Consider the following 27615-nt stretch of genomic DNA (forward strand, 5'->3'; position numbering starts at 1 on the left):
AAATAAAAAAAGGATAAATAATGAAAATCAAATTAATAGAATTTGATTTGCATTATTTACACCAGTGTCACCAACAATGTAAAATAAGCTTGCTTTATTTGTTATTTAATATTCACTGAGTACAATTTAAATTAAATTAAACCGACAATGAAGGAAGAATATTTGAGAATACAGAGAACATTAAATGCGTTGTTATATTGACAGTAAATTTATTGTGTTTAAATATTTCCAATAGTTCTGTGAGCGAGAATAAAAGCACGTCGTTTTTCAAAAGGGATTACTTTGAACAATATTAAAAGAGTTTTCTCATTATGAAAATTATTTCACTTCATATAGTTATAAAGTATTTGACAATTGAGTTTCGGAACTATTTTCAGAAAATTTTTAATTAAAAGTAAGAAACTATAGAAGTGTTCGTTGTCTTTCATATATCATTTAAATTCCATATAATTGTCTAGAGAAAAGTTTTAAAATTTCGTCTACCGGGAGTGCATGCCATTTGATTACAACATTATATTACGTATTTTTCAAGTAATTAATTCCTGAAAGTTCATCGCTTGTATATTAATGCTCTCTAATCACTCGTTTGCATTTTTTTCTTTTTTTTTTGGCTACATTAATGCGGATACATATCGTTTTTCCTCCTGATGTGTAAATATGTCTGTTCTTTGTACAATTGTGTAGAACTTGCGGATTACATTTTTAGAACTCAAAATACTTTGGGAGAAACTCACATCTTTGATTCATTTGGATGAAAAAAGAGTATAGACAGAATATAAATATGACAGATTATAAGTTATCTGTCGCATTTACATTTTGTTTACATTATTCTACTTGGTATGACAGATACCAGAAAGATTAAACTTCGTTGTTTGTTTTTAATATTGCCACACGTCGAACAATTTCTGATAAGCGTGATATTTACGCATCGTATTCTTCTAAATATATCTAATATTTATATGTACTGTGCATACTTGAGTTTTCTATGGTAACTAAATAACAAGAATCATTGGCAAAGCATTATATTTTGTAAATGTTCAACGTTGTCTTGAGTTTAATGCGACATTGTGTGCTAATGTTTGTAATGAAAAACGATAAAAATGAAAACAAACATTTTTCCTTTTGATTAAGACTTTTCAGACAGTTATTTAATCAATATCGTATGATTAGAAATAAAAATGTATCGTTCGTAGTCGGTAGAATTTGAACTTGCATACATAGAATTTCATAAACTTCATCTTCTTAACCACTCGGCCACGATTGTATTGATATCTATTATTATATTTTAATTATTGCTGTTAGTAAAATAATATGGAAATCGATAAAAGGAATTAATAAAATAAAGTGGTAGTACAATAACATCGTTTGTCCATTGTATTAGAAAGGGTTATGGAATATAACGTTAATTTTGTTTCTATATTAAGTACTGGAAATTGTAAAAAGAACTGAACGAACCTCTTTTCAATCAGATGCAGAAATAATGATCATAAACAACCGTTGAATAGTAGCTATTAGATAATTGTTTCTTAGTATTTTATTTTATTTTCTATTATTTTCTGCCCTATAATTACAGTTTAACGTATCTGAAATAATTTAATACTAAAAAATTACACACTGTACTACACACTAAAAATTTAAACAGTAGAATAGATCTTTTGTGTATGTAAAATTTACATAAAATGATAAAAATATTATAACCTAATTTAAATGGTTTCATAATTTACTCTAATCGCAAATAAATACGCTTAAAAAGTTAAACGTTTAGCTGGAAATGTCTGAAGCTAGAAAATTCACTGAGAGCACAGTTAAAGTCGGAGTATGATCAATTGATCCAAAGCCCTTCCTTTATATAGGGATACATTAATTCTGAAGGTTTGGATATAAATATCCAGCATATCATAGAATTAAAACATAAAATTAAATCTGTTGTGCAAAGAATACTATCTGTATGTTAATTATAGTTTGATATACAGTATCTAAGAATAATGCCAAAGTTATATGCAACTTACAAGTGATCAAAAGATTACTTCTATCGTTTATATAAAAATAACAGATTATAAATAAAAACAGTAAAATAAAATGGTTTGGATAATGCATTCCTAGCTCGAACAATTGCACTTAAAAATGAAATGTTTGGAGGAACTTGAACTACAGCCGGAGAGAGAGTCTAAACTAAGAAGTTCCCGTGAAGTGGAGCCGGAGCCATGGTCAGAACACTTGCTCTTGCTTAAAGTTCTACGTAAGAACTGCCTTTTACGTTCTCTTGAAAATAAGTTAAGATAGTATAATAGGAACAAACCTGAACCCTTTTAAGGAATGTGATTTTAGTGGATCATCAATTCGACGGTTAGTTCATCTTAATTCTAAATACTCGTATCCAAAAAGCAACCTTACACATTATTTTGTTATTAAAACGCTTTTATGTAACTTGTTTTTTATAGCATCCTCAAATCTTTAACTCAGATTTCATCCACTTCTAATTAAGATAAAAGGCTGAAAAGTTGAGAACACACCTAAGTCTGATCTCCAAGACATAGTCTTGTCCCAAATACGGCTTTGCCGTTTTACTTGTTTACAAGTGCCTTTGTTAGAAGATCATAATTGAACTTCCTAAAACTCCCTGTGATCTGATTCCTCACTATTTTACATACTTTAACACATTCTACTTTTGATTTTGGATCACTTTTTATTACTTTGAATTCTCTACGTTTTATTTATTTTTATCAATTCTCTTGTTTTTTCTGTTAATTTCTTCGCTGGCTTTGTTTTCTTTACCGATTATTTCTTTTGGAACTTCTTGTAGGGTTCTGGTTAGTAATTATTAGGTTTTCAATACTACTTTTTACACTTTCGAAGCGGCTCTTTAGTTCTAATTATTTCGGTGTTCCTGTATACTTGCCATATTAATGGGTTTCTTTTTAATCTTAATAACCTTCATCCTTTCAATTTTCTGTTCAATAGCAGTTTGCATCTCCCGATTCCATGATTATTTCTGTGTTGAAGTTGTTGAGAACATCGCAGTTATGGATTTCAAAAGTTCTTCCTTGATGTGATATAGTCAATTTTATTATTAATTTCATTTGAACTTCTCCAAATCTGGTTCCTCTGTGGTTTCTTCTTGAAGAAGAAATTTATAATGTATAAATTCTACAAGGCTGCTTCTTTTATTTCTTATACCATAGCCATAGTTTCTAACCGAGCTTTCGCTATCTTTGTTTTATCCAATTGCCGCGTTCAGGTCATCTATGATTATCTGAAGATAATGATTTCCTTACTGGTTCATCATCCCAACTTCCTCGTAGGAATATTCAATATCCTCATCAGAATAGCTAGTTGTTCGTGCATAAACTTAGATGACAATTGGATAATTTTGACAGTGGGATAACTAATCTTGCTACCCCGTCTGATGACCTATCAAACTCAATAATATGGCTTTTCCATTTTCTGTGAACAAGAAAACCTATTTCATTAGTTTTACTATAATCTATTCCCCTATAGTAAAATATATGTACTGTACTACACTGGAGTTCAATTTTCTCTTATCTTTCCCTTCTTACCCTACAGACTCTTAAGATATCCCAGTTAATTCTATCTAGTTCTTTTTCAAGCTCCTGTAACCGAATTTCAGAAGATAAGGATCGTTCATTATAAGTAGTCAAGGTCATGATCGTATAGCAGTCTGGTCTAACCCAGAGATTCTTAGCACCCCTGTCTTCATGTCTCTTTGGTCGCTGCCATAAACAGGGACACCCCGATCGTCGGAAACTGAGGGCCTTATTTAAGTGAATTCATGGATAAAGCTAGAAGAAAGTTGCAGTGGCCCCCCCACGCTGGTCAAGGCGGGTTGGACGGAGCCCATCCGCGTTCGTTTGTTATGTACTGTACATGATTGCTAACGTACTGTATCTATCATAGGTGTCTCTATCTACTTCCTTGAGGCCCAGAGCAATGTGCTCCTTTTGTTTCCCCTCTGGGCATCCTTGCTAAATTTCTCTGTTTCTTCCACTTCTAAACACTACACTGACAAAACAAATAGTATTATACTATTGTAATGAATTCAACACTTAATTGTAAGAAAAATTAAACTATATACTAACAGGGGTGACCCTAGCATATTCGAAGCCCTAGGTGCATTCCATCCTTAACTTCAACTTGACATAACCTCAAACTATGTTTAAGTAAGAAAATGATCATATCATTTTTATTCGTTTGATTATTTTTTTATTCATAAAAATTTCTGATTAAAGTACTGTTATGCATATTTTCGCATTTTTCCTCAAAATTTGGCCGCTATCGGGATATCTGTAGAATGCCCAATAGAAGAGTTGGTCCTGCGTACGTATATATCTATAAGAAATTGTGTATATATAAGAAGCAAAGCATCAAATCACTAAAGGAGATTACCACTCATCTTGTTCACCACAAAAATAAAATTTAGATTTTAAAGTCACCAATAGTAGAAAATCTTGATCAGAATACAGAAAAAGTCGTGAGTCAGAGAAAGAGATCTCCAGATCAATAGCAACAGTTATAGACATACGAGGTACATAAAAATTTTTAAAAATATAATAGTAATATTAATAGATAGAAAAATCTTAAACAATTATCACATTTCAAGTTACAAATTCCATTTACCTTATCTCTTACATTCGGATGTTATAACCTATGTCCTACAGAATAAAATGAATTGTGGGAATATCAGTACTTACTTCGTCATAATGTGATAAAAGTGGGTTTATTGGCTTAGGACTTATATTTTCAGCATTAAATATTTAAAGCTGGATATTTATATTGGAAAAATAAATATCGTTGTATTTTTCAACTTTAACAAGTTATAGTTGAAATAAAATTAGTAAAATTTAATTAAAATTTTAATATACTTTAAAAAAAAACACTTTTATTGGTCATTTTTTTCGAGATCCGGAGTGGAGGATTGTGGGAGCCAGGACACCACCCGCAATATACATCCCTTCATTGCATTTATATACACATATCAGATTAAATTTTACATTTGGTTATATTTATTAGGTACCGGAGGGGGAGGATGATGTGGATCACTATAAAACATCATTAAAATGCATTTTCACTCTGACGCTCAAGGCGGGTCTCGTTCTCATTCTCCAATCTTCTTTGGTATCGCTGGTTTTGAGCTCGATCGTTCCAACTTCGCCGGCCTCGGTCACGGCCACGGCACGACCACGAGGTCATCCACTATGCATTTTCGGTGAAATTAACCTATCCAATTTCGAAACTTCTCTCCTTTGCGTGTCGCCCAGGTTGAATTTTTGTCCATGCCTAACGAAAATTTCCCGTTTTTGGAAAAAAATAAACCTGGCTATTGTATCGTCCGAAATTATTTTTTATTTTGCACAAACGAAATGTATATATTAATAAATGTAAAAAGAAAAAATAATTATATTTCGGAAGTTAGGTTTAATTACGGTTTCTCAAACGGGATCCCGGTTGTTTTTTTAACCCGGGTTAATATCCCGGAAATTCTCCCGGAATATTAATCCGGGAAATCCCGCAAATTTCTTAAAAATTTACGTTTTTCTTATTTTGTGTTAAGGTTGAGGAAATTTTGCAAATAGAAAGTATAATGAACTCATAAACTGTCAGAATACATTTGTATTTATTAATTTTAAACTTGTGTTAGGTTTTTAAATTTTTCCTTGTTATGGTATGTCATAAATGGTCAATAATTAATAGCAATCGTAGCTTACTTATGGCAGGACTGTAAAAATTCTTTACTTGTCAGAACCTGTAATATCTGGTAATATCTGGAATAACTGTACTTATGCTCTCTTAATTTTTAACCACGCCTAGTATCTTCAATAACGCCAGGTTGTGCAACGCCAGGTTATCCACGCCTAGTATCTAACGCCAGGTTGTGCAAATTGGGCAAGGATACAAACGAGTACGAAGTTTTTCTTCATAAACCTGATTATTAAAGACAAACAAACTGCCGAACTATTTGGCTATAAGCTTGATGTTTCTATTAAAGCAGCGGAGGTAGACAAATCAAGAATACCAGAAAGCAAAAGAAGTACTACAGTCTCGAATACGAACTAGAAATCTTTCAGGCTACACGCGATAAAACACATAACATCTGTCTTCTCTTAAATGCATTAAACACTATTCCATTAGCATCAATGGAATCGGAAAGAGAATTCTCGGAAGCAGGACTTTTCATTACTAAAATACGAACCAGATTGAGTGATCGGAGTATTGACCATCTTTGTGTTTTAAAATCTTGTTATAAACATTTACAATAATTTTTTTGTATTATGCTTTATTTAAAAAACGAAAATTCCCTTTTAAGTTAGAAGTTTGATCTAAGTTTATTTATTTTTTATTATTTTAATTTTCAACTCAATTGAAAGCATTTTGTAGTTCTTGTTGTATACAGTTTACAGAAACTTTAATGAATTTTTTCTATTTGTGAAAATTTCTACGTAATTAAAAAGTAATTTTTAATATATATATTACACAGCGTTATTAATATGATTTTAGAGGTTACAGAACGTATTAAATTACTTTAAAAAATGAAAAATAATTATATCATTTGATTTCAAGATATTTTGTTTATCTTAAAAATAATTAATTTTATCCTGGGAATCAGTTCACTTTTATCCCGGAACCCCGGGACAAGCAAAAGATCGGGAAATGAGAAACCCTAGTTTTAATATAAAATTATAAAATTATAACGACTAGAGCCATCTATTTTCAAAAACGTTCCGATGATAATACGAGATATCTCAGGTCAACCGGTCAAGGTCAGCACGTGGTGACGACATATCTCTGTATGTGGGGAATAACACGGGACAGGTAAATGGGTTTTTTCAAAGATTTGTTTGTCAAAATTCAATTTCGCAACGTTTGCATTCCCAAGGAGCAACGCATGCGTAAATATCGCACTACTGCCTGTTTGTAGAAAGAGTGTCACCATTTGTATTTTATTTTGACTCGGTTCTCGGTCCCCTGAGTACGTAAAAGTCTGTTTTTTTTTCTTTTTTTTAATGTCTGCATGATTTGTGCACCTAATACTCTGCCAAATTGCAACTCCTGACATGTACTCCTTCATACCTCTCAGCTGGTAAGCCAGGACAGCATCGCGATTTTATAAAGAAGACATAGTCTTGTCAATAACAAATATTTGAAAACAACTAAACAATAATTCTGTATTAGAAAGAAAAATGATTTTTGCTGTAAAGAAAATAGAACAACTACCATAAACAGCAAAGAAATCCTTCGCATTGTTAAAAGGCTGTACAATATGCTCTATAAATATGACAAGGACAAGACCCAAAGTAAGATAAGCAATGACAAAATAGACAAAAATAACAAATAATCCCTACAGAAAAATAGCGCTATAAAATGCATAGAAAGATAAAAATCTCTTGAGGAAGACGAAATTTCAGTTGATCCTATTCTCTGCTGAGGATTTCGGTAATATTTTAACAGTTCAATTCACAGTGCCTTAAGAAATCTGATGTACTAGTACCAGAATATTGGAACAATGGTTCTCCTTTTCAAAATGGAAGAGACCCATCAGTCTTTTGTCCAATATATATAATATCTTTACTAAAATACTGACAAACATAGTCAAATCTAAACTGGACTCCCTCAACCAAGAGAACAGGCAGGATTCAGCAGAAGATTTACCACACTAGATCACATCCAAACAATCAGAGAACTTATGAATGCCATAAAGAATATGAATTATCACTTTGTTTTGCTTTCATAGATTTTAAAAAGGCCACTCTGTTTTCCCAAAGCCTTGGAATATAACAATATAGAAAGAATAAACACTAACATAATCAGAAACATTTATAATAAAATAATAACCTGTTTGAACAAAAGAAAGGTAAGGATTGTTTGGAAAGGGATTAGAAAGGAGACACAATATCGCTAAAACTATTCAATGCTTTAATAGGGGAAGTTTTCAGAAGTCTGGCTGGAGCAAGATAGGTATTAAAATTAATGGGGAATTTCTCTGCTTTGCAAACTATATAGTTATCACTATCAATAAGCCGTATGAATTGGAAATGTTGCAAGAACTAGCTGGGGCAAACATTCAAGTGGAATTGAAGATGAATCGGCAAAAGGCAAAAGTAATGTTTAATGAATACTATGAAAAAGAAGATTATGACAAACAGAACAGATTGAAGAAGTACAAAATTATGTTTATACTTGGGTCAAGAAATAACTATGGCTAACAATATCACAAATGAAATAAACAGAAGACTTAGGATCGGATGGAACACATTTGACAAAAATAGCATAATTCTAAAAAGCAATCTGTCAATTTGTGTGAAAAAAAAAGTACTCAACCAATGTATTCTACCAGCACTCACGTATGGAACAGAAATGTGGACACTAACAAGCAAAACAATACAGAGACTACAATCAACATAAAGAAGTGTGGAGAGATGCTTGCTGGGCATTACGCGCATTACGGCGTAATGAACTTCATATGTTTGTATACCGCTTTTGCCAGAGATTGCCAGTTGCTTGATATAGGAAGAATTCGGAATTTTCGGTTAACATTTTAATTATTATTTAAAAACTACTAAACTATTGTCCGTATTATAGTATTGATATTATTGATTACGCTTATATTTGATATACATTAATTTCGTTTAATAAACAAGATGTGTCAAGAATATATCACCTAGCCCTAAAATAAAGAAAAAACAAAAGATCTGAAGCTGGAGCCAAGAATGTTTTTAAAGAATATGTGGCTTCGACTCCTGTAAAAAGTGAGACTTATCTTCGGTTCAAAGCCTTGTTTCTGGCAATAGATATTTTAATTCTATACTAGTAAATTAAAATAATTAAATGCCTAATATGACATGCAATTATAAAAGAAACTTATATCAACCGTAAAAGCGAGAAATGTAAAATCTGGGTATACAATATTTTTAACTTGCATTATTATTATTATATAAATAGTTTTTCTTTAAAAAATAAAGCTGTATAAATAAAAATTTAAGCTGAAAGAAGCAATATTTTGCATAAGTTTGCAATTTTTTAAACTTGTTATTTCTATAATAAAAACAATATTTTTTTCCTTGAAACGTCGATCTTGATTTCACGTTACGATAAATGGATACCATAATGGATACAAAAAGTAGCTATTTATTAATATAAATTAATTATAATATATGAAATAGTTCTACTCAAAATTTAATTTATACATTTTATTGATAACTAAGAACATTTTTATAAAGTTATTAATAAACATAAAATAAAAATAGAAAATTTGCATCTTAAAGGCCTTTGGAGATAATGCTCTAACGAAGGTCATGAACGATAATCTCTGTTCGGAGTAACGATTAATGAATAAGCTCAAGTGCATTTGCACTTGCAGCAGAAAATCTTTGGATTTTGATACTTTGACACACCTTTAATGTAATCATCTCTGTCCAATTGAAATCTAAATTTCGTGTCCTTTAGACTTAAAATACTTATTTGAAAATCATTCTGTAATCTTATCGTTGGCTTTTTTTTTTTTTTAATCTATCTCCGCCTTCTTGCTGAGACTGTATAACCCGCATCTCTATTAAACACGTGTTATCATGCTTACTGAAACATACAATAAAAAATTATATTCAAAATATATATTAAATGTTTTTTATGTCGAATAAGCAACTTAAAACATGGGCCTACCTCTTTCCGAAAGCCAAAAATATATTTTTAATCACTTATATCATTTCTTTTTACAAAAAATATATGTAAAAAGAAAAAAAAAATAACTTTTTTTAAAAATATTAAAATTTAATTTATAGTTAATTTATAAAATTAGTTTAAATTAATTTTATAATTATTTTTAAAATACAGTGGGTGATCGGTTAACGAACAAATCGGATAACGAACACTTTCGCGAAAGATTTTTATGTTCGGACAACGAACACCTCACAGAACAAACACAAGAAGCGACGTAAAATAATAAATACCGATTGGTCTTTCCTTGTCTTCAGGCGGAACTTTACAGAGCGCGAGAGACGTCGACATCGACGCTCAATCCGGTATATACTTACTGATCGGATAGTAATCCTCCAAACTTTGAAACTCTCCCTCGTAATTTCAGTATTTTATTTTTCTGACAGAAACAATAGTATTTGCGAGACTGTCGGACGGGCATCAAGTTTGGCGTCGGTTTTTATTTTCGAAAGGTGAGATATAATAGCAAAGGTAGAGAGTGGGCAGAAGATGTCTGATGTTGCTGGGCAATATGGCTTGAACAGGTCTACAGTAGGCCGCAGTTCAATGTTATCTAAAAAAGATACAGTATAATCAAGAAGACTCAAGCAGCTTAAGGAGTAACAAAAATCACATTTGAGAAATAAGGAACATTGAAGAGCTCATAATGGAATCTGAAACTGATCTGACGACAGAAGAACGCCATGAAGCTCGACGAGATATGTTTTCTTCTGAAAAAGAGGATTAATGCCGATATCTGCTATTAAAAATCTTTTGAAGAAGTGGGAAGATGTCAGAACAACGTCTCAGAATGGCACCCAAACCAGGTTGAAGTTAATAGGCTTGGGGATCTCTACAATTACAATGCTATTAATTACTTCTGAAAAATCCTGAAGAAGAGAGAAAAGCAATCGAATTAGACAGATTCTTTAACCCCTGCAAACGGAAAAAACATGACTAATATAAATGCAAGACTGTGTATATATGTAATTTTATTATTACATATAAATAAACGTAGTAAGAAAGTATATATGTTTTTTAATTTTTGGAGGTATCCAGAACGAATTAACCAAATTCCCATAAAAACCTTTGGTAAATAGATAATTGGTTAACGAACAATTCAGATAGCGAACAAAGTCTTGGAACGGATTGTGATCGTTAACCGATCACCCATTTTACATTAAATATTTATAACTAAATTTACTCTTATACAGGGTGTAGATACAAAAATTGCGCCGGGCTGTATCTCGCCTTTCCTGTAATAAACAAATGCAATTGCCTAGAATATACGTAATCTGTAATGGGATATTCGTTGGTTTAAACTCCATGCAGCCTTAATCTCTCTTCTTAAAGGAGCAAATCCTATCTCGAGTCCTGTAAAAAATAACGTCATAATTTAAATTACAAAGTCCTAGTGTGTCTTAAGATCAGTACAGTTTTATTTTTCTGACAGCAAAAGTATCAAAGTGGATGGAAGTGGCTGGATATCGTCAAAATAGAGGCTCCTCTGCACGGCCGGACAAAGCATGCTTTTTTTTTTCTTTCTTTTTGCTCTTGGCCATTTAGAAAAGCTTCGTATCGTTTTGAACTTCTGGATCTATCAGCGAACGTATTTAAAATAGGAAAACGTAAATGAACATGTATCCAAAAATACCACCGTCAATAATTTTTGTCTCCCAATTGAAACCAAAAAACAATATATACTATAGTATCTTTCTAATACAGCTCCTTCAGCATATTACAAGAAGCGAGAGCCATACAGTATAAGATATTTTCATTCTTAACTTCAAGTTTTTCTAGCCATTTTAATGCCCATCATAGCCTAAAATGGAATAGCTGGAATAGTTGTAAGAGACCGCCCGACTTATCCGGTTAAACCCCCTATGAAATTTCTAACCCGAGCTGAGATCATCCTGGGCTGAAGTGCAATCCAAGAGCGACATGTCAAAGTGGGATGCTTTAAAAGGAGTTTCTATGAGGAACTGCTCAAATTTAAGTGTTAGAAACGTGAGAAAAACCCAAAAATTACAGAGATTTTCTAGAGATTGATTCCTATATTGTTCTCACTAATAGTATTGCTATATGAAGACGTTCTTTTAATAATAAATTAACATGTAGAAATATAAGATTTCGGAACGTATTATATACGTGCTGCTTTATCTCAATCTTCCAGATACGAGTATACCTTTAAAATGTTATGTTGATAAATACAGTGTTTATCCGTTAACAATTACAAAAATTATTAAAATGATACCATTTAGAAATTAGCACGCAATTAATTCACTTATTGGATTAAATGTATGCATACAATTCTTAGACAGCTAAAACGAATACAAAAGTGCTAAACAATATATAGTATTTTGGTTTTGCGTTTATACTAATCGTTTCTGCTACATCACTATATAAATTGTCATATTACTCTATAAATAAATTGTTTCAACTATTTTTAGAATAATAATAATACTATTTATTCTTATTATTATTAGAGAATAGAGCCTATTCAAGAATTTTAAAAGAAGAAAGGAAACGATTGAGACAAGGATACGAAAGAAGAAGTCCCAGCAGGGTACCAAGAAAATAATCTTCTTAGTCCATACTAAAGTCAATTTAAAATTAAAATATAATAACATTAACTGATACTGATACTCTCAATTATGTCATTTACAATTTTTTATTCAGAATTTATTATTTATTTTGCTTATAATTTATATATTTGTCATAATATGAAAGGCCTACAAAATGAATTAACTTAAATACTATATAACAAACCTTGCATTATTTAAAATATGAAATATTTATTTCTATGAATAAAAAACGATGATGCGACAAAAAGTCGAGTTATAGAAGGTGACATATATATAAAAATAATATTTATTTTTTCTGGCGATTACGTTAAAAAGAAAAAAAGTTGTTTATCCTCTTTCTCTCAACTGGTTGTGTTAATTATTGAAGTAAATATTTTTCTATTATGCAAGAGTTAATTAAATTATATTTAAAAATGCTATTAAGGTGAAAAATGGAAGAGTGTTCAATTAGGTATCCTCAAATATGATACCTAATTTTATACATATTTATATAGTATACATAGCCAGGGACGAATTTAAATTGCCCTCCAAACTGTAAAACACAAAATGCTCTTTCCCCTCAAATCAAATAATTAATTTAAAAGCGCGAAACCTTCGTAGCCTTAGGTTCTATGTTGGCATGTGTTTGGTATATATAAAAATGTGTGTAACGAAAACATTCGTTAAATTTAATCAGTAATGGTTTTAGACATAAGCAAACTAAATTTATGCTAAGGCCTGCTGCTTTTAGTGGCTTCAACATGCACGAATATATGTTTGTCAATCGTCCTGATCGAATTCTAGATCATCTACGCTATCACATAGCTTGTTATTTCATACAAGTTTTATATTACATAAATTTATTTTTTTAAAAGGGGGCGGAGACCACGCGACTCTACGCTTGACTAGGGTCTGGCCTAATTTTTTTTTCTAACGTAATCGCGAGTGACTTGATTCACCTAGCAAAACTTAAAAAAAATAATTTAAAAATTCTGAAATAATTTAAATTATTTTAGGGAGCTTTCATTATAATTCACCATCTTACATATGAGTTATTTCTGCTTACGAATCGAAAAAGTATTTACAACTTTATTACATTTTAAATATTTGAGAATAAGTAAATGGAAATAATTTACGAGTAATTAATATGCTTAATTTGTTGAAAATATATAGAAGAAAGAACAAAACTACGATTAGAGACCCGAATAATCTATTTATGTAAATGAGCTTTTACGAAGGACAGCAGTTAAAGAGTCTCCTTGATAAAGTAAAAACGTGAATATTATATCTTTAGAATGATTGTAATAGATAAAGTAAAGAGGGGAAAAAACTGTTTTCATAAACGGAAACGGACTTTGACATTTTGAACTACATTCTGCAAATTATCATTGTCATCAAACGTGAAAAAAATTAAAGTCACGTGGCCTTCGTAGATAAATAGCCTTGAAATGTGCTATCGGTTAAACAGACGATAAATTCTTTGCTGTCTGCAACTTCCTTGTTAAACATTTAACCTTATAAAAAAAATAATTAAGTAGAAACTAAAAAATGCTAAACTGGGCGAAACAAATTTTAAAACTGAAATTTAATTTAAGCTCTAATCATTTCAGGTAAGAAGTAATTTTGTTAATAATTCATATATAAGCATTAATATTTAAGGATCAAACTAGAGTTTTGTTAGCTTAAGTTACCAAAGCTTAAGCTACAGTCTGTAAATTATTTATTTTGCTTTTTATATACTGTAAATTTAAATGAAATTTATCACTTAGGTGAATGTATTTCACCTAAATCCTTCACCGGTAATATTTAAAAATCACTTCCTTCCATATCGATTTTTGGTGATTTTATCATAATTTAAATCTACGTATAAAATGTAATTTTAAGATTTTGAAGCGTGTAACTTTATTTACCTTGTCATTTTTCATCTGTAAATAATTATATATCCATTAGTATTTTAAGAAAGCAGTGTCGTACATTTTCTAACTGATAAAAATATAAACTTGGAACACTTCCAAATGTATAAGAGTGATGATTCATCAATGAATTATCCAAAACAACACATTTTGTTCTACTTAAACAACGGAATCATTTCATTTGTCAAGTAACTATATTTAATTAAGTTTATTTATCGCTGTCAAAAGTTTAAAAAAAAAAATTGAAGCTTTTTGTGGGTTTTGAAAGTTAAAAAAGACTTTTCAAATTTGACATTTAAAAGTCAAATTTATATAATCTATTATTTGAATATTTTATACTTTTTATTTTGTATAAAATGCTTTTAAACACGCACACAGCCCACATGCAGAAGGTTTGAATTCGAAAGTAAATAACTTTACTTTACTTTCGAATTCAAACGTTCATATCTTTGTTTACATTTTTAACTCATTTTAATATCCTTCAAGCATTTAACATCAAAATTAAACTTACTTGCGTTTAATTGTAATTATATAAACTTAGGCTAAATAATTAAACAATTAGTTATGTCTAATTACAGAAATTATGTATATAGTAATATTGTTTATGATTATTTGGCTATTTAAAGCATAAGAATGTGTTGAAAATGTGACGTAACTTCAACGCCTTCCCGAAACTGTTCATTAAAATAATTCATATTACGTCACTTAAAAACAGGTTGCCACGTGGTATGAACTGGTGTTTGTTGCACGATTCTATACGATGATCTTCGATGCAGTAGACATTCCTTTCGAGTTGTACAATAAATTAGGGTGAATTCATGCGGATAGCGTTGCTTTAATGACAATACCATACTAAATCTAAATTTTCTATAACAATAAACATTCCAGCAAATAAAATAGTTATTGTTTAAAGCTGAAACGAAATTTTCTCCTTGTATATTCCTCTCATCACGAAAAAACCTTTCTTATCAGATTTTTAAGTACTTAAAATTATTAGTTATACTCACGATCGAATATTTAAAAATTAATCTAGTTTAATTGAATGCATAATTAGAAATTAAAATAATTATGTCGTCGTATATGAAAATAAGACTCAGTAGATATAATGGGCAAACAATTCGGGGGATAAGGGGTCCTCGCAAATTTGGGAAAAACAATGGAGAAAATTGGAACAATGCAAGAAGGCTTATCAGTGATGACAAATTAAAAACTGATACTTGTGGTTTTATCTGTGTATAATTTCGGGCAAATCAATCCCTTCTGTCCTCCTTAAACTGTCCTTAATACGTCCATAGTCATTGTCGTATATAATGTTATACAGTATATATAAAGCCCTCGTGGATGTATAGTGTTAGCACTATACGTCCCCGAGGGCTTCATATTATAATGATCATAGGCGTATGGGGACACTTTGGTGTTAGGAGGGAGTCGATTTACCCGACAGAGAATATGTATAACATTATAATATATTATGTTACATATACTATAACACGCCGTCCTGTTGGCTGTTTAATTACGCTCGTCACCAGTGAGCCAACACTGGACAGCTGAGAGCGAGGTATGAGTCCTGACGTATCCTGGTCAAATTGTCCATGCGCTGGTGCAAAAAATATAGAAAAGTCTGCAACGTTCGGAGCGAATATAACAGGACTTTTCGAACTTGTTTGATTGTCGATCCCGTCAAGAATTTCTCGACTTTTTATCCACCTGAGATGCCTTATCGACCACTTTGATTTTTGGCATATAACTTATCGAATTTTGCAAAAATACTATAAACATGCGCTAACTCAGCAATACTGAGCTGCCGGATTAACGAACTTCTGTATTTAAATAAATACATAAACAATTAAGAATTTATTCACAATTTCGGATCATGAAGTTAAATTTTAAAATATTAAAATAAATTTTAGCAGTTGGAAACGTATTTTTTAATTTATTTTAAAATGGATTAATTACTTTAATTTCTATTGAAATCTTCTAATTTCGTTTAATTTAATTGATATTTTAATTTATTTTTTAAATTTATAAGTCTTTAATGGAAATTTGTACTTTTTCAAAATATTCATCACTTTTATCTGAACAATTCTTGAGAGTTTGACGATAAAGAGTGAGTTAATCAGTCACATTTATATCTAATCTAATCTTATTTTTCAACAAATAATGAAACAGTTGATATGTTATTTTATAAACCAAAATCTTAAAATATATTTTATTTTATAAACCAATCATATAATACTATTATTTTTAAATAATTATTGTTTATAATCATTGCAAGCTTATCGGCTAGCAGTGATAACTAATTACTGTAAACTTCTTTATCCGCCAATTAATATGTTACACGTGCAGAAATTTATCTTCATTATAATCATCAGCCTAAATGATTTTAATATTTCAATACAATAGTTGAGGTTTTAGATTGAGCGAGGCTCTGTGGCCACCGTAGGCTTTATCTAAATTTATGTAATGTGAATCATATATCACTCGATACTTTACAAAGTTAAATTAACTATTAACTACGGTTTTAATTTTATTTTTGTTTAATACGTTAAAATGTAAGGAAAAGAGTTTATCTTAATATATTGAGTGATATAGTTTTAACCGTGGATAATTATTACAAAAATAACAGTTACGTAACTAGATTCAATAGAGGAAACAAAGTGGCCAAAACCAACTATTATCAGGGATTAAAGTTTGAAATTTTATTTAATCTTGTAACTGAAGAGGATTAACAGATCGAAAGGAAGTTGGGAAGAACTACATAAAACTTCAAAGTATGATAATGGTTTGCGTTAAGCCGATTTTTTGCCGATGGATTGCGTTTAGCCAAACTATTGTCAGTTGTCCGTATTACATTAACAATTTACTGCAATTACAGGAAAATATTTTTAAAAATAATTTTATTTCGAAAATTAATTTTCAGAAATTATTCTAAGGACGAAAGCTTTAATAAAATAAGCGCAAGTTATTGGCACAAGCCTGGAGGTTTTACTTTTTCCAATGCCACTCTCGGCGATGTAGTAGACACAGCTGCTGATAAATATGGAGACGATGTTGCCATTTCTGTACCATTTCAAAATGTAAATAAGACATTTACGCAGTTTAAACAAGAGGTAAGTTCTTATTTAAATAAATTTATTTTTAAAATACCAAATAACATAATTATAATCGCCTAAATTTACACCAATTAATTGAAACGTTAGAGATTTTTCGCATTGTGGCTTTTAGGCCACACTCGGTTAACCCAGATGTAAAATTCTTTTAGGAACGATTAAAACTTTTAATAATATGGCTGAATCTAATAGCAGAATACAGCTCCTCCAAAACAATTTTCTAGCAAAGGATAGCACATGAATTTCATTGATGGAGTAAGACAATACAACAATAAATTGCGCCGCTACTAATTTTGCAGTCGGCAATTTCCTAAAATACATTTCGGCGAACCGGTTTTTTGTCCACCCTTTATTGATCGAACGGGCGTTTTATCAAATATTTTAAACGTCAAACCAAATTATATAATATTCATTATAATAAAAATAACATAATCAATAATAAGGTTTTCATCATATATAATATTTTTAAAATAATTCAGATATATTAAACGCAGTTAAGCTATGAAATACCCTAATTTTTTTCTGTTTCGATCCAACCCATTGGTGAGTCGAGTGGATAAAAACACCGAACACTAATGATATGACATCATACGACACACGACCCTTCTCTATCTCTCCACCCTTCGGACTGTTACTACCAAAATTTAATAGCATCAATGTCCCATATATAGAAACAAACCTACTAACTTTCGAAATTTTTGGTTCATCTAATCCTGGGATATAATGCAAAATACACGCTCGCAGACACACAGAAAGAGAATTTTGTAAAGATTTGTTTGTATGTATTTTTGGACTCTTGGATCATCAGAATGTCGAGAAATGCAAAAAGAAATAAGGGAGAAATCAAAATATGACCGAATATAATATAAGGAAATACGGTTTATATTCCATAACAGATGGGAAAGTAAAATTATGACCTTTATTAAAAACGCAGTTTGTTTTTCCTTGTAGACGTTTATTCGGTTATTTACTTAAAATATGTCTCGATAGATTCATTCTTTCTGTCTCTATGTCCTGACTTTTATTAATTTTTAATTATATCCTTGTCTACTTTGGACTTTAATAGGACTATTAATAGGACTTATTACGCTGGTGTAGTTTCAGTTTAGCAAATAGAGAAGATTCTAGTCAGTAAAATCGAAACAAAATATCTTACAAGTGAAAAAAAAAATGTTTTGTTTTGATTTTCCTGACTAGTGCTCATCTCTCCGTACCCGGCCAGCAGAAAAATCGTGACTCTCGTGTTCTGCGGGTACAAGGATCGCCTCTTCTGTGCCTAACAAGTGCAGGGATCACTTCTTTTTTTTCCGACTCCGCCTCAATTCTATCGCGATACGACAAAATCGCGCGATGTCCTAGTAATATTTAACAAAAAGAAAAAAACATTTTTCTTAATACACAAGAAATGCAAATGAATAATTTGTTAAAAAAACAAAAATATCTGAGACCTGCAAATATAAAGCTTCAAATATACTACGAGCTTTTCTGTAATAAGAGGTGTTTATATCAAATAAAAAATACGTACTTAAAATAACAAATATTTTTCTCATTTTTAAATAATGTAAAGTTATGGAAATTAATAATTATTTTAACTCTTCTGGTGATATTTTTTTAATTGCAGATTGATCAACTTGCCGCTAGTTTCATTGGATTAGGCTTGCAGAAAAATGATCGAATTGCAATATGGTCTCCAAATAACTACGAATGGCTCCTTACGCAATTTGCTGCTAGTAAAGCCGGATTGATTTTAGTAATTAAATATTTATTTATATTTCACAACAACCTAATGATCATATACATTAATTAAAGTATAGTTGAAATGAACATTTATAAAAAATCAACTCGTCCCTATATATATATTAAAACAGCCTTTATTCATAGTGTGACCTGAAGGATGGAATATGTGTACTGAAAGGTATTCTATTATCAAAATATAGTTGAAACTGTCTATCTGGAATGAAAAAATAATCGAGATATAAATATTCCTACACAATAAAAAAGTAATAGGTTAATAAGTAACTATATAAATATGATTGAGATGGACAAGTTCAACTGTATACACCTTAGTTTGGAGGTATGGTATTTTATTAATACAATAGCAAGTACAATACACACCTGTATTAGGTATAAATAAAACATTTTTGAAGTACAGTACCTTAACAGTTTGTCAATAGTTTCTGATGCCCGACTTTCTTCAATCAATAAGTTGCAAGCCGAACTCATAACCGATCAGAGAAAAGCAGCGTTAATTAAAACTAAGTCCTGTAGATGTTTCTCAACTGCAATTTATCTTATCAAAATGTATTCGCCTAGTTTCGAATTTGTAATCGACACTTTGGTCCATAATTTGAGATATATAGGTGTTCGGAGAAAATTATTCCAGATAAACACGGAAAACATATTGAATTTAGGTTGTAAATACAGAAGAAAAAATAAATTTCGAGATAGAGGTTTTCCATATAAATATGATTGAGATGGACAGGTTCAACTGTATACACCTTAATGTGAACAAAAACATCATAACAAACGCTGATATGATAGAAAATGGATCCTTTTCTCAGCAGGATAAAAAAACGGTGTTAAAATTAGAAGATAATCGTTTAGAACATAATTAAAGTTCTGTACAATAGGATTCATCACACTTACAAACATCACTCTATTCTGTTGAATGCATGTATTTGTATGCTAAAGATGGTGGCATAATTGACCAAAAATTAGAAGCGCTGGAACAAAATTTTGAATATGGGGAGAACAGAAGAGTAATTAAATTATGGCTCAATAATTATGTTCTAATTTTTAATGATTTTATAATATTATATTTAACTTTAATATACGAAGTAATTTTATATAATGAAATAAAATATTCATGTATAAACTATTTAGTACTTGAAAACATGTTTAAAATGGTAATCTTCCATTAAATATTAATCATAAAAATAGATTTTCAGTCTATTGTATTTTTCACTAATGAGTATGCGGTTAAAATGTATCCCATGATAATTAGGCAGAGGGATTAGTTTTTCCTCATACTTAGTTCCAATGCCACTGCCAAAAATGCTTAATTAGAAAGCCAATGAAACAATTATCTCGTCAATTTATTTATATTTTTATTATTCTATCTAATAATTATATTAATATTTAAAATAATCATTACAGGTATGTCTCAATCCTTCATACAGAGCAGCAGAATTAGAGTACTCTCTTAATAAAGTAAATATATTATTTTCATTATTATAATTGAAGTTACATTATTATTTAATAAATATTTACTTTAAATAAACTAGGTTCAATGTAAGGCGATTATAACGGCCGAACGTTTTAAAATTCTAAATTTTTATAATATACTTTCTGAGGTTGTGCCCGAAATTTCAAGTAGCAAACCGGGTCAATTATGTTCACAAAAGTAAGTAATTAAGTATAAATTAAAATTTGTATAGTTTATTTTATTAAAATTTAAAAATAACGCGCAATTATTTATATTCTCCATCTCAAATTAGTAGTGGTTTGCTCCCGTCATCATACTTTTCCTTTAACAATAGAGTCGTTCCAGTCATCTATCTAACACTGTTCAGGGGAAAGTTTTTGAATTGAAATAACGGAACCTCCAAATCGGAAGTTATAATAACGATTTGGTGGTTCCGTTAATAACTTATATTTAATTGGGGCTTCCTGCTACTAAGTTTCCATGTTTGGTCTCGACTTTCATCTATTTAATACCGTTCTCGAGATTAAGGAAGGACAGACAACGGACGACAATGGGAATTTATAGGTCTACATTTTTTTCAAATTGCAGCTCAAAAATTATAATATGTAGTAACAATTGTTATATTTTAAATTTAAAACAGAATATAAATAAATTTGTCAATCGACTTCCATAGTATATACCAGGGGTGGCCAACTTTTGTGCACATAACATCTACTTTTTATCGTAAAAATGTGTCGCGATCGACTTGTTGTCATAGACATAGTCTAAGTGGAAAGGGGGAGGAGTGTGAAATACATACTATGTTTATACACTGTGTTTCAGTACGAAGTGCACTCACTGCTTATGAGTCGAGTCATAACTGCATGCATACAGTTGCGTTCGGTTACAAATATAATACATTAAGTCAAGACATCGCTAGCGATCGACTAAAATTGGCTTGGCGATCGACCGGTCGATCGCGATCGACTTGTTGGCCACCCCTGGTATATACCCTTAAAACCCATCAGTGGCCAAATACATAGAACTACTGAACCATATTACTTGGTCGCGGGTTCTCTCCCGACCAGTGGAATTTTCCCGTTTTTTCACGTCTAACAGCTAAATAGAGGTCATTGGCCTACTGTAGATCTATAAATTTCCAGTGTCGTCCGCCTGTCTGTCTGTTGTTCCTTAATTTTTACATATAAAGTCTTGCCAGGTGGCATCCCCTCGGTTTGTGTTGCGTTTCCTTATCCCATGAGAATAAATCAAATGTCTCCTATTTATAATTTATTGTCTCCCAGATAAATAAAATCGACTGATCCGTCGGGAATCGCAAGTTTTGATTTTTTAATAAATTTAAGTTTAATAAAAATAAATAACGAACGACTTTAGTTTTCATTTTTATAGAAATTGAAGGATAAAAATAGAGATTATCTTTTCTCTTATTTAGGGTGAGAAGTCTTCAATATGTAATTACTCTTGCAGATAAAGCCTTGCCGTAAGTAATAGTTATTTATTTAATTTCGAAATTTTTATTTTATATTAACTATCATTAAAATTGTTAAATCGATTGTCATAAGTATTGATAATTAAATTATTCAGTTATTAAATATTTTTATTCAAAATGATATTAACTGACAAAATTTAAAATATATTCATTTCATATAAATAAATAACAACTAACCCGTTATAAAGCTATACATCCACCAAAGCCGAATTATGTTCTAGTGCCATGCTCTAGTGCCAAATTGTCTTATTAATTATTTATTTATTATAGCGGACTCTAGCCCGATAATTCGGCTTTGGTGGATGTATATTCATTTCTACACAAATCCGTTAGTAGAAATAAGCATATAGTTTTATTAAATTTATTAATAGAGGGACGTACAGCTTTAAGGAAATATTCAAAAATGATGGAAGTGAAAATACAAAACTTCTTCATGAAAGACAGAAAACAATTCAATTTGACAATGCAACCGCTATCATGTTTACATCGGTTAGTAGCCTATATATTTTATTCTCATATTTTTTGAAATATTCTTTTATATATTCAAAACCTTTAATTTATATACTAAAAGTCTTTGTGTAATTTCTACACGGTCTTAATCATAAGCAGAACTGGTTGGGCTGCAATTTGCAAAGAACGCTAGACCTACAAATTCTCATTGTCGTCCGTCTGTCCATCCATCCTTAATCTCGAGAATAGTGTTAGATAGATCAAAGTCAAAACCAGACACGGAAAGCTAGAAATAGAAAGCCCCGATTAACTATAAACGAACTTTCCGGTCTAGACCGAAATTTCACGTGATTTTAATTAAAACATTTCCCTCTGAAAGGAGTTATATAGATCAGGGGTGGCCAACTTTTGTGCACATAAGATCTACTTTTTATCGTAAAAATGTGTCGCGATCGACTTGTTATCATAGGCATAGTCTAAGTGGGGAGGGGAAGTGTGAAATACATACTATGTTCATACACTGTTTCAGTATGAAGTGTACTCACTGCTTATGAGTCGAGTCATAACTGCATGCATACAGTTGCGTTCGGTTACAAATATAATACATTAAGTCAAGACATCGCTAGCGATCGACCAAAATTGGCTTGGCGATCGACCGGTCGATCGCGATCGACTTGTTGGCCACCCCTGGTATATAGTATATAAGAAACATTTTTTTCATGTTATTCGCGAAAGAAGTCTGTTTCAAGTTTTGTCTGTAATATTAAAAACACAGTTAAAGAATATCGTCTCAGTTAATCAATTAATCCATTGGAACCTTCTATTTATATCCAAATTGTTTTTAATATCTTATTTCATTGTATATTTTATTTACAAAATGTTACTAAATAAAATATCTTTAAAAATCTTATATCAAATGGAAGGGAACAACAGGAAATCCAAAAGCTGCAGCACTGAGTCATTTTCAGTTGGTTAACGAAGCAATTTCTGCTGGAAGAAAGATTGGATTTGTCAATGAGGTAAATGATATGGTCAACTTATAAAATACTTTGTACTTGAATAATAATTATTTTTCTGATTTATTAGAAACCAACAATTTGTTTACAAGTTCCACTCTTCCATATATTTGCCTACGCGTTAGGACCATTAGTAACAGTAAATTTCGGAGGAAAATGCGTTATTCCTTCAGAATTTTTTCATTCGCCTTCATCCCTCGAATGCATCCAAAATGAAAAGTATAATTTAAATTACTACTTTTTCAAAATAGTTCAATTATATTAGAAGAAAGAGAATATATTTTATCAATTGCAGATGTACGGTGGTATATGGAGTTCCAACAATGTTTTTTGATATGTTAAAACACATTTCTGAATCAAATTATAACCTTAAAAGCTGGAAACAAGGTAATATCTTTTGATATTTGTTCTTAAAATACTGATTTCATTTATGATCATAAATTGAATAAAATAAATTATAATTTAAAGCCGTACTTGGAGCTGCACCTATTCCCGATTTCTTGGTCCATGAATTGAAGAGTAAATTGGGAGTTAACATTGCGGTAAATATTAAATAATTTTAAGATTTAATTCAAGATTACACAACTTTATTTATTTAATTAAGCGATACAAGATAACTATAAAACATAGTTATACATATTGATAAACTATTGAAGTTAGCAAAAATGTCTTGATTGATTATATATGAGATGTCTTATATAACTAACCAACACTTTTGCTACGCCAGTGGTTTATAACATTTTTAATGCCTGCACTTACGTAGAGTAAGGTCAAGAAAGTCAATGATGTAGTTTGTTTGTTTCATGTAAAACGGATTATGCCATGGTTTACTTACTTAGTTGCTTATTTCTTGAACTCGCCCCTGGCTTACTTAAATGTATGTGATACATCTGACAGCCAATAATTTATGTAAACTTAATAAATTATCATGTATCACGGAATCTTTCAACAGCCCTAAAAGTTCTGAGTGTAATGAAAACCCTATGGACTAGGCTCTCATATTTATATGGGCCTCACAAATGTTTGTCAATACTTTGTTTAGTTTAGTATTCCAGACCTTGTATTATATCAAGTATCGTATCACACGTGCTTTATATTATATAAATTTGTGAAACCCCTTTTTATATACCCTTTTTATGCGTGGTATTAGGCAAGTTCACACTTGCCTAATACCACGCTTATTAGTAGGCCTAATATGTCTAATATTCTTTATTATATAGAGAAGTATGGTTAAATATAAGCAAGGTTATAAACTGGTCTTTGTCAGTGAATTATAAAATTTGCTAAAATTTATATAACAACTTTGACTAGAAGCTAATTTAAACTGAACAATAATCAGTTAGCCAATTAGTTACGGCTATAGTTAGAAAGGTTTATCACATCAAAAGGAATACAACCAGTAAAGAACCACATTAAAATGTTTAAATATTTCTTTAGAGAAATAGAATCAGTTTTAATTCATTAAACTTTTATAAAACTTTTGGCCTAAGTAAAGTTATTACGAATGTTTTTATGTGGTTCTCAGTTTTAAATTAAAAGTAAAATATAATCTGTAAACTTGTTTATAAAGTTATAAGTAATTATAGATACTGTAGTTAGTTGGCAAATGTGATAAATTGTCAAATAAAGGAAATTGTGAAGTCACATGTTTGTAAATGCACTACATATTTATTATAAAGGAAATAGTTATAGATAATTTATAAAGTTTTAATTTTGTAATCAGTTTAGACAAATACATCCCTGTTAAAAGTTTTTTTGAAGGGACCAATTTAAAAAAACTTCTTAGGCGGGATTTTCTAACTTTTTGTCTGTGTAATCAATTTTATTTCAATATCAAGGTAATATAACATAGCGTAGTGCATCTTATTATTCTATTATCATACACTGACTACAGCAGGGGATGAAGTGACTGGTGTCAATAGTTAATGGACAGCACCTAATAGGGAGTATGGTCAAAACAATAAGACCCCAACTAATTTATTAACCACCTGAGGTGTGGAGGTGTTTGATATACAATATGGTGAACATCTGGAGTTACTTTATTAAAACGTTAATGTTTTTATAAGTGATAAAGTTATGGCGAGGAGAAAGATTACGATTTGTCTCCAACATAAACTTCTTAATGGGTCCGATGGGACTGATATTTTGGAATTTCTTATACGGGAAAACTTGTTATGCGGGAAATTTTAACACGTATCTTATGGTATAACAAGTCTCTTAGGCGGAAACTTCTTAAACGGGTTCTACTGTATAATTTGAAATACTGGTATTTTTTGTTTTTAAAATAATAAAATTTAACAAAAGTAAAGTAAAACTTTTTAATTAATACATAAGAAATGTAATGGAATGAATAATTTGTAACAAATTTCTTTGAGGACCCGTAAATGTGAGGCGAAACCAAATGTCCCTCCTTGGTTATAATCTGTTATTTCAATATATAAATTATATACTAAATATTTCAAGGGTTTTTATTATTTTAAACTACAAATTTTATTAGATTATCATTATTAAACAATCCTAATGTTAATTTATTCTCTAATAAAGAATGGCTATGGAATAACGGAAACTTCATCTGGAATCTGCTTGGCACTCTATCCAGCCGAACGACATTCAGGAAGACCTATCGAACACGTTGAAGTATGGAAATGCAAATAGTTTTATACTTTAAATTTAATACATTTTATAACAAATGTTTTATTATTGTTACAGGTAAAAATCATTGATAATAACGGAAACATAGTTCCATTTAATACTAAAGGAGAAATTTTATGTAGAACCCCATACGCTTTTCTTGGTTATTGGGAAGATAAAGAAAAAACTGACGAAGTATTGGATAGTTCTAGATGGTATCATACTGGGTACGATTATATTTTTTCAATATAATTTATGGTTCAATACAGTCATGCGAATATAATTAATTATATACAAATCTATCGAACAAATAGGGATGTTGGCAGCATGGATGAAGAAGGTAACATTTGCGTAACTGGAAGAATTAAAGATCTTATTATAAGAGGTGGTGAAAATATATATCCTCAAGAAATTGAAAATCTTCTTCTTACACATCCCGCAGTTTTCGAAGTTTATGTAAGTGAAAATTTAAATAGTTTTACCTAATGCTTCTTATCTCATGTATTAAAAAACTGCAGGTTGTGGGAGTTCCAGACATAAGAATGGGAGAAGAAATTTGTGCTTGCATTCAACTAAAACCTAACCAAAAAATCACAGAAAACGATGTTAAAGAATACTGTAAAGACAAGGTAAAGTTTTCTCACATTTTAATCAATTTATTTGTATTCGCTTTGTTTATAATTAAATTTCTTTTAAACAGATAAGTCATTTCAAAATTCCAAAACATATCGTATTCCTCGAAGGATTTCCAAAAACGGAAAGCGGAAAAATCCAAAAATATAAGCTGCGAGAACAGTGTACAGACTTGCTGAAATTATAATACAGAATAAAACTTGTTTAATTTAATATTTTTTAACTTTTTTTTAACTTTTACTTGTAAAAATCTTTTAATAAATAAAATTTTTTAATTGAAAATTTAAAACGTTTTTATTCACTCGAGATATATTTTTACATCAAATGAATTTATTCACACTACAATAATAAATTATTACTGACTTTTTTTTATTAATACTGTAAAATGTGTCTAAAATGGAAAATCATTTAAAATGATTAAAAGTTTGAAACAGAGTGATTAGCGAGGTTGAGGCCGAAGTTTTAAACGCGAAAACGTGTACGTCGGACGTTCAGCGCCGCGTTTCTGTAAGCCTAGAAGTTTGACAATGGCGTTTGGAAAGTCATGCTCGACATTCAAAACGCCATTGTCAAACTTCTAGGCTTACAGAACGCGGCGCTGAACGTCCGACGTACACGTTTTCGCGTTTAAAACTTCGTCCTCAACCTCGCTATTTTCTAGTGAAATCTTACTATAAACCAAAAACCAGATGGAAAGGAGAGACGTTTTGGGTAGAACATAATTTGACTTAATTAAAGAGCAACACTTGAAAAATCTAAAGACAAACTGAGAATAGCAAGATTTTTCGATTTATATCAACAGAAAACGGTTTACGTGACTGAAGAGAGTTGTGAAAAATTTAACTTCAGCGCTGATTAGTATTTGTATTTATAGCAACCAATGATTAGACAACAAAATA

The 27615-nt window shown here is 30.5% G+C and overlaps 1 protein-coding gene and 1 long non-coding RNA gene across 2 annotated transcripts; one reads left to right on the plus strand and one right to left on the minus strand.

Annotated features, from left to right (window-relative positions):
• Positions 1-9478: 9478 nt before the first annotated feature.
• On the minus strand, positions 9479-10041 carry LOC136989906 (uncharacterized). The gene is made up of 2 exons (XR_010882973.1): positions 9960-10041; positions 9479-9588 (listed from the first exon to the last, which is right to left on the minus strand). It is a non-coding gene; the product is annotated as an uncharacterized lncRNA (long non-coding RNA).
• Positions 10042-13709: 3668 nt separating this feature from the next.
• Positions 13710-27005, plus strand: LOC136989904 (medium-chain acyl-CoA ligase ACSF2, mitochondrial-like). The gene is made up of 16 exons (XM_067288207.1): positions 13710-13879; positions 17103-17292; positions 18914-19042; positions 20449-20502; positions 20577-20695; positions 21930-21977; positions 22358-22475; positions 23360-23455; positions 23523-23671; positions 23748-23839; positions 23921-23994; positions 25997-26089; positions 26162-26310; positions 26398-26539; positions 26602-26712; positions 26784-27005. The coding sequence occupies exons 1-16, from the start codon at positions 13818-13820 to the stop codon at positions 26901-26903; spliced, it is 1746 nt and encodes a 581-aa protein (XP_067144308.1). The 5' UTR covers positions 13710-13817; the 3' UTR covers positions 26904-27005.
• The last annotated feature ends 610 nt before the right edge of the window (positions 27006-27615 follow it).

The sequence above is a fragment of the Centruroides vittatus genome, unplaced genomic scaffold (genome assembly GCF_030686945.1).
Source record: "Centruroides vittatus isolate TY-2023 unplaced genomic scaffold, ASM3068694v2 scaffold_769, whole genome shotgun sequence".
In the NCBI taxonomy this organism is placed as follows: Eukaryota; Metazoa; Arthropoda; class Arachnida; order Scorpiones; family Buthidae; genus Centruroides; species Centruroides vittatus.